The sequence below is a fragment of the Nicrophorus vespilloides genome, unplaced genomic scaffold, assembly GCF_001412225.1.
Source record: "Nicrophorus vespilloides isolate i.1.1-1 unplaced genomic scaffold, Nicve_v1.0, whole genome shotgun sequence".
Classification (NCBI taxonomy): domain Eukaryota; kingdom Metazoa; phylum Arthropoda; class Insecta; order Coleoptera; family Silphidae; genus Nicrophorus; species Nicrophorus vespilloides.
In genome coordinates this window covers 112,295-120,201 of record NW_017095830.1, presented here as the reverse complement: position 1 = coordinate 120,201, position 7,907 = coordinate 112,295, and the positions used below count along the sequence as shown (strand labels likewise).

At 31.9% G+C, this 7,907-nt stretch overlaps 1 protein-coding gene across 2 annotated transcripts; it reads left to right on the top strand.

The window, feature by feature from the left end:
- The first annotated feature begins 276 nt into the window (after window positions 1-276).
- On the top strand, window positions 277-4,377 carry LOC108565701. 2 transcript variants are annotated; one of them, XM_017925292.1, is made up of 4 exons: window positions 277-355; window positions 411-537; window positions 1,031-1,141; window positions 1,210-4,377. In XM_017925292.1, exons 2-4 carry the CDS (start codon window positions 421-423, stop codon window positions 4,354-4,356), a joined length of 3,375 nt encoding a protein of 1,124 aa, XP_017780781.1. In that variant the 5' UTR covers window positions 277-355; window positions 411-420; the 3' UTR covers window positions 4,357-4,377. The 2 variants fall into 2 exon arrangements, with proteins under 2 accessions (XP_017780781.1, XP_017780773.1); XM_017925284.1 differs by having other exon boundaries at window positions 283-537.
- The last annotated feature ends 3,530 nt before the right edge of the window (window positions 4,378-7,907 follow it).

Here is a 7,907-nt window from a genome sequence, read left to right as displayed (position 1 = left end):
AGATGCTTCTCCGTAACTGCGGAGAGCTTTGCTTTATTTAGCTGTTAATATTCGATTGACGTTTAGTATATATTTTTGGGTTATGAATCATGATCCTTCAGTAAGCATGCGTCGAGTAGAAGTAGAGAATATTGTAGCCAGCAGCGCCATGGGAACCAGTGGCTAGTAGCTAAGTCAATCTATAATTGCAGAACTCTTCCAGGACATGTAGATTTAATAGAATTCTACAGATAATAAAAACCTGGAATTAAAAGAACGACTCATAAATGTATTACGCGGGAATGAGAGACAGTCGGTGACAGGAAGAGAATGTCGGTTGGATAATTTAACATTTTCTGTGTTACATTGAATCAATGTAAATTTTTGAACAAGTGCGAATCTATTTGGTATTAAGTGTTTTCGGATTATAGTTATTAAACAATGGAGAGTTGTCGATTGTGTTTTGTCAAAGATAAACTGTTGGATGTTTTTGATTCTCGTTTTCAAAATGGCGGAGAAGTTGTTCGAACTTACATACAATTATTTTCTGGAGTTGAGGTTAGTTGGTTGTTTTTATATTTATTGTCAACAGATTTATTTATATTTACTAAATTTTTCTGATATTTCCAAAAATTTTAAGCTAATTGACACAAATTGATTTAAGTACTGCTAAATCAACATGTTTGCCTGGGCAGAAAGACCTATGGTGAATAGGCCTTTGTATCAGTTGACTTTTTTTTTTGAAATTATTTATATTTATTTTGTTCTTTTTATTTCTGTATATGTTTTTTTTGTACAACTAATGCAATAAACATAATTATTGTTATTATCAACATGTTTATTTACACAGTAGTTATTTTTTTCATTTTATTGCAATAACAAAATTAAAACATAATATGAAATATAATATATTCATTACATACTTGAAATATAAACAGATATTAAGTCGGATGTGAATTTCAAATTTAATATTGTAATTAAATTATTGAAGTAAACTAATTTATAAATTTAATTTTATATTAATGTATATATATATATATTTCTTTTACAGATATTGGCATCAGATATTGTCACTAAAAAGATATGCCAACAATGTTTGGACCAAATCTTATATATGTTCAACTTCCGAACCAGAGCTGGATTAAATGACAGGAAACATAAAGTATAATAAACAAACTAAATTCAAATATTAATGTATATATGCTAATTTAGTTTCCTTTTTGTTTATAGAAAGATGCTGGGTTGGAAGTGGAGAAGATGAAACCCATTCCAGTAATAATAAAAAATAATTTTGATATGATTAAAAAAATTTCAAATACAATTATAAAAATGGAAGGAGTACCAGATATTATTATTGTTGATGATGAAGATTCTGAAATACATTCTGCTCCAGTACCAATTGAAGATTTACATCCAATTCAAGTAAATTATAATATTACAAATGATCAAGCACAAGAATTACCTGCTATAGTAGCATCTACCTCTACAACTAATGATAAGGAAATGATCACAAATGCATCAGATAAAATACAATCAATAATAGAACCAAGAGATGAAACAATATCAAATGGGGAATTAGGTGTAGTAAGTACAAGTTCACAAAATAATGGACTATCTGATACAGGAACAGAAGAAAATAGTAATAATGATCTGAGTAAAGATAATGCATTAACTTTACAGTCTAATAATATTTGTTATGATGAAATTGGTGAATCTCAGGTAAATGATTCTTCAGTACCTGAAAGCATTGGTCAACTGAATGATGAAGTAAGTCAGCTACAGTTGGGTACTTCAATTTGTGATGAAAGCAGTCCACAGAAAATAGATTCTATCTGTGATGATAATAAGACAAAAAATGTAGTTTGCAAATCGAAGAAAATTAATAATACCAAGAGGAAGAGTAGTAAATCCAGTGATGCAAGTAATCCCAAGCAACTGAATATTTCTGTCAGTGATAGCAATAAGACTAACAATACTGATAAAAGCTCCAAAATGATGAATAGTTCAATTGCTGATGGACAAGAGACGAAAAATGTTGGTGCCAGTCATGCAAATAATTCTAAAAATGATGACGCAATTACTCCTAATAAAAGGAAAGTTGTAATTTCTGATGGTAAAAAGCCCAATTGTACTGACAAAAATGGCTCCAAGCAAATGGATATTTCACTTAGTGGTGGTAAGAAGACCAAATCTGTTTCCAAAGATGCAAAAGGCAACAAGCAGCAAGATACTTCAGTAAAATCCACTAAATGTGATTCTGATCAGAATAAAACAATTGATAGCTGTGACAAAAGAATAGAATATTCTAAGAATAAAAAACGTGAAGCGTTAAGGGAATGGGTACCAAGCGAATCTGTTAACAATATATTAAAAAAGTATCCAAAGTTAATTATTTCTGAGGATATGTTGGACTTAAATATTAATCCTACAATACGTTTAAGAAGATGCGACGAAAAGTCAACTAAACGTAATGCTCGAAAACGTGTTAATAATAGTCCAGTAGCATTAACTAGAGCTCGAAAAAGATTAAGAGGTTCATTGCCAGCAGAATTGCCATTTAAAAGATTAGAGGCAAATTCTCATATTAATAATATGGATGAAAAGAAAGAAATGTTTGTATCATCTCTTGAATTGGTGAGCAAGGATAAAATTAATGACGGCGCAGAAGATATTGTTGAATCTAAATTGTATACATGCATCAAATGCTCAGAAAATTTTAAATCTAGCAACAGTTTAAAAATTCATAGACGCCATCAATATTGCAAATGGTGCAAAAAATGTATACAGTGTAGCACAGTGAAGCATAAACATGAAAGTCTTGAATGTAAATTTAAAAAAAAATTGGTTGTTCAAATTGAAAAAATGTGCGACGACGACCAAACAAGAATTCCTTCAAAACCAACTGAACCCCAAAAAGGTATTGATATTGATGTTGAAATTGCATTGAAAGAATATATTTTAAACAAGATGACAATAACCAAGGAGAAAATAATACAAACGGAAACTTTGAACACTGCACCGGAGCAACCGATTGTAGAAGGTACTAAAATTCGATATAAAGATTTGTATCGGGATATTGGTTCTAGTTACATGCCAGTTCATTTATGTTTGTCGACTAAAAATAAATCTAAAATCATAAGAACTAATCTGGAGCCATATGTTTCTGTTAAACAGCCAGTAACAGAGGTGAAAAAATCTAAGTACGAAAAGAAAACACTGCAACAGATTAATGATATACTTTTCCATAATTCTAAATCACCACGCAGTAAGCAGCAGAGTAGTAATAGTAGCTCTAATAAAAGTGCGGTTAGTGTTGCTGAACAACCGCTTCCATATGTAGTCAACAATCAACAGCAGATGAACACAGTTGTTAATAATCAATTAGTTAATAGATCTGCTGGAAATCAACAAAATACTATATTCATTAATAATCAAAAAATAAATGTTACAGTTAATAAACCTGCAGAAAATAAACAATTAACTGCAGTCATCAATAAGCCAAACGTAAATCTACCAGTTTATAAACTGATACAAAATCAACAATTAACTGCACTTATTAATAATCAACCAAAACATAATCTACCTGTGAGGCCTGTGGTAAATCAACAAATAACTATACCCATAAATAGTAATCAAATAAATTTACCTAGTATTAGACCTGCGGTAAATCAACAAATAACTATACCATTAAATAATCAACAAATAAATTTTAGACCTGCTGTTAGTCAGCATATTGCCATACCAGTAAATAATATTGTTGTAAGTCAGAATTTAACAATTCCTGTTAGTAATTCTGCTTTAAGTTTAGCATATACTAATCCTGGTCTAAATGCTCTATTATCTATGCCATATAATGCCACTGTAGCAAGTCGTCAGAATTTAACTTCAGGGCTACAAGGTGTTAATGCATCTAACACGGTTGTTAGTTTAAATAATATGCAGACTGCAAACGCGGGTTTCCGCGAAATATATACGAAAAGTGGTCCAAATATATTAAATACGAAAATTGCACAAACTAATAATATGCTGCAGACTCAGCACTTGAGTATTAAAGTTACGAAGAATGAAACTGCAAGCACATCTTCTAGGAAAACTGCAAGCACCGTCTCAGCAGCATCACACAAAACGGATGTCGTGAATTCAAGAACAGCGGGAACTATTAAAACGTCTTATATTGTTACCAATACCGTTCAGTCACCATCCAAGAAAATCTACAGGCAGACTGAGAAAAAAACACCTATTGAACATACGCAAACTAAAGACACAAATAGAGAGAATAGTAATGATAATCCTGTGATATTAAATGGCTCGAGATCAGTAACAAATAAAATATGGGTTAAAAATCCTATGGAAATTAATAAGTCGGCAAATATATAATATTTATAATATATTTTTGTTAAATGCTTATATTATTTTATGTAAATAACATTCTATTGTTAATAAACATACCTGCTAAAGAACAATTATGTTATTCCTTTATTTAAATTTATTTTTCCTGTCCCATTTAATAGTGTAGATTTTTTATATAAAACTCTCCACTCACATAGTGGTGGTAAGGAACTTAGCTCGCACCTTGTGCTATACAGCCAGTCAAGCGAAATATATCCATGGTTGCTATATAAAATAATATCAAACAAATATAGCACAAACATCATACAATAGAATAAATAAACAGAGAAGTTAAATATTTGTTCAAAGTGACTAACTAAAATGACTGATTAATAAATAGAATAACTCTTCACGAGCCGGGACCTAGCGACTCTTAACACATATGAAGAAGGTCTCGGTGGGGTGATTAAAATTTCGTAACAGTTAGACAAAGGTATACAGATAAAAACAAATTAAAAACAGATTGTTACCTTCTCACAAAATTTAAAATAGATCTATAAATCTCTTTAGTATGCCTATAAACATTGGAAATTCCACGTTTTGCGCTCTCGAGACCATCGGTGGTGGCTTGGATATTGTGGGGGCATTCGAAGAATATATGGTTAGTTGTTCCTTCCATACCACAAGTACAATCTGGAGACCTATATGTTCCTCTCTCTGAGCCGCTCTAAGATCATTTTAATTTTTAAAATGAGGATGTTTATTTTGTGAGCGTTTAATATAGCGGTAATTGCATCCGATGTGCTCTTAGAGTCTGAGAATACTACTACTCTGTGCCAATAGTACCCCTCTGTCAGACACAATCCTTATGCCACAGACCTTGGAGCTCGTCGGGCTGACCCATCCATATAGATTTTAATGTGGTGTTCTCACCGATTTAGTTTAAAAACTAGGAAATTCTGGGATATTTCCTGCAGAGGTATATGATTATACTTTTTATCGATGTAATCTGTTCCTTCGGGTCTCCTCCAACGGGCTTGCAATAGTCTCTTCCAGGATAGCTTGTCGTCTATTCTCACTCCTAAATATTTTATTTTTTCACCCTTTCTATATACTTTCCAAGTAAGGACACAGCTAACATTTCGCCTAGAAAAAGTCATTGTTTTGATTTATCTTATATTCTTAGGTAGTTTTATTGTAGATCTTAGTTAACATTATAGATATTACAATTTTTTGGCACTCTTGAGCAGCGTTTCTTAACTTATGGGTCTATAAATAACATCTGTTATCTTGTGACAAAGCAAGAAACTGGTGAAATGTTCTGAGCTTAAATATAAAGTTTCAACCTTTAGGCTATACTGTTGGATGAAATTAATGTTTTTACAATCGTTTCAAATATGGCAACCCTACTTAATCTGAAGAAGTAAACATATTATGAATATTCCTCCAGCCGGTGATTGGTCCGAGAGCATAAATGTACGTTCGTACGAATATTTGTATGTTAGTTTGGCAAGGGTATACCCTAAAGGTGCTAGAAAAAGGGCCAAGTGATTATTATATCAATAATTATTGATATAAATCTCTTAAAAAAACTTTTTGAGTTTACCTCAATGTATAGGAACGAGGAATTATCATTTAATTTGGTTGGTATGTCAAAGGATGAGTTCTCTGATTCAGTTGTCTAGACATTTTTTAAGTCTAGAAATTTACGAGCCCATGTGTGGTCCTAGTGGGACCTGCTATTCCGAATATTTCTCTGCTCTGCAAATGGGTAGAAAAGTACAAAGTTACTCATGTTACCAAAATAGAAGGAAGAGGTAAAAATAGAGTAGCAGTGATCTTTAAATCTAACATAACAGCGAATAGTTTCCTAAATTTTGCATTCTGGATGGTCGAAGGGCTTACATCCCATCTCATTTGATATCGTCGAAGGATATTGACAAGGAAATTACGGAAGAGGAAATTGTAGAAATATAGAAACGGATTATATTCGTCAAATTTTATCAGACTTAGTTGACAAAATCTTTCTGCGACTAACAAAATTGCAATCAGATTGATCCTGCGTGCATATTGATTATTGTCCTCTTGTCTGGATTCTTTGATGTTGTATCACTCCAGGAGAAAATCAGAAAAGGAATGCCCTTAGATGTCCAGATTAGATTGTGATCAAATTTTGCTGATGCTTCAGAATCCGTGTTCGAGTGCCTGACGGTGGACTCGCTTTGCATTTGATCATGTAACACTTTGTTAGCTCGGATCTTCTGATATTCAGAGGGATTATTCCAAGTTTGCGGAGCACTGACCTATCCAATACATATACAAGAGAAGCATATGAGTGTTTTTTTTTATTAACTTATGGAATATTTTTACAAACGGTTTAATCATGAAAAAAATCATATAACTATTTTATTAACACTATTAAGAGATAAATATTTCAAAACCAGCAACTAAAATAAATTGGTGTTTTGTAACAAAGCTGTTTTTTGGAGGTTTTGAGTAACTTATATGATACTTGCAATTAAAATATATGGTTTATACACGTCCTAATTATTTGATCAAATAATTCTTTATTTAGAATTATATAACTCTCATGTTGACACCAGCGATATTTAATATACAATAAAATAAAACAATTGGCAGATTTTTCCATTCACAGTGCAAACTGGATATCAGTATCGTATATTTTTTTTTCTAAAGAGGAGCGCATTATTCTTGTAGTCCACAAGCGCCACCTTCATGTGTATTTTCTTCTTAAGACAGTCCATAACTATTCAATTGGTACATTGTATATAAGTATTTGACTTGTGCAATTACTATCAAATGCGTAAACATCTTAAGGAAACAATATCTTGACATAATTTGATAGTAGTATAAAAATGCAAAATAGTAACATGCGATTGGCTGCATACCAATATTTAGTAAGAATAATATTTGGAAGATGATCAATAGGAGAGAGGATAGTGTTAAAGCTATTAACTTTTTGTATATTTTCTGATAATTTTATAAAAGGTAGCGAATGTAAATAAGTAGTATTTATATTATATTTTTTTTATGTCGTGTCATTTTATTTACAATCAGTTCATCAATGTGCAATTTTGAAGCCTTTGCAGCCTTTGACAACCAAAAAGACGATAGATTTGCTTTGGTTTCAAATTGAATACGTGCTTTAGTATTGGATCGAAGTTCAAGAATTGCGTCTGCCAAACTTGGAGGTTCTTCTGGTATGTTAGTAATTTCACATTTAAAAGGATCTACAACCCAATTCACAGTTTGTAAATCAAGATCTGGAAAGTAGTCAGAGAACCGCTCTCTGAGTTTGGTAAGATGAAATTACAAAAATTTCGATATTACCCACAAAAAAAACCATTTTTATCCCATTTGGGATAATTTACCCCGGTTCCCCGACCGCTGATATAGGTAATTTTTCCCGGTGGATAGTTACCATTGTGATGATTTGATTTTAATTTGTTGGTTGGCTGTAGTCTTGTAGGTTAACTGCTCTGCGATTCCCCTATTTCCCTTTGACTGTGAATCTTCTGCTATCCTTAAAAGTGTCAATGTCCATCGACTTGGTTGAAGGTCTACATGCTAAACGTTAT

What these genes read in the sequence shown, in the direction of transcription:
- LOC108565701 (XM_017925292.1), top strand. Translation starts at nt 421, where the DNA reads ATGGAGAGTTGTCGATTGTGTTTTGTCAAAGATAAACTGTTGGATGTT. An exon ending in AATTATTTTCTGGAGTTGAG is followed by an intron (nt 538 to 1,030) that starts GTTAGTTGGTTG and finishes TTTCTTTTACAG; the next exon opens with ATATTGGCATCAGATATTGT. An exon ending in TAAATGACAGGAAACATAAA is followed by an intron (nt 1,142 to 1,209) that starts GTATAATAAACA and finishes TTTTGTTTATAG; the next exon opens with AAAGATGCTGGGTTGGAAGT.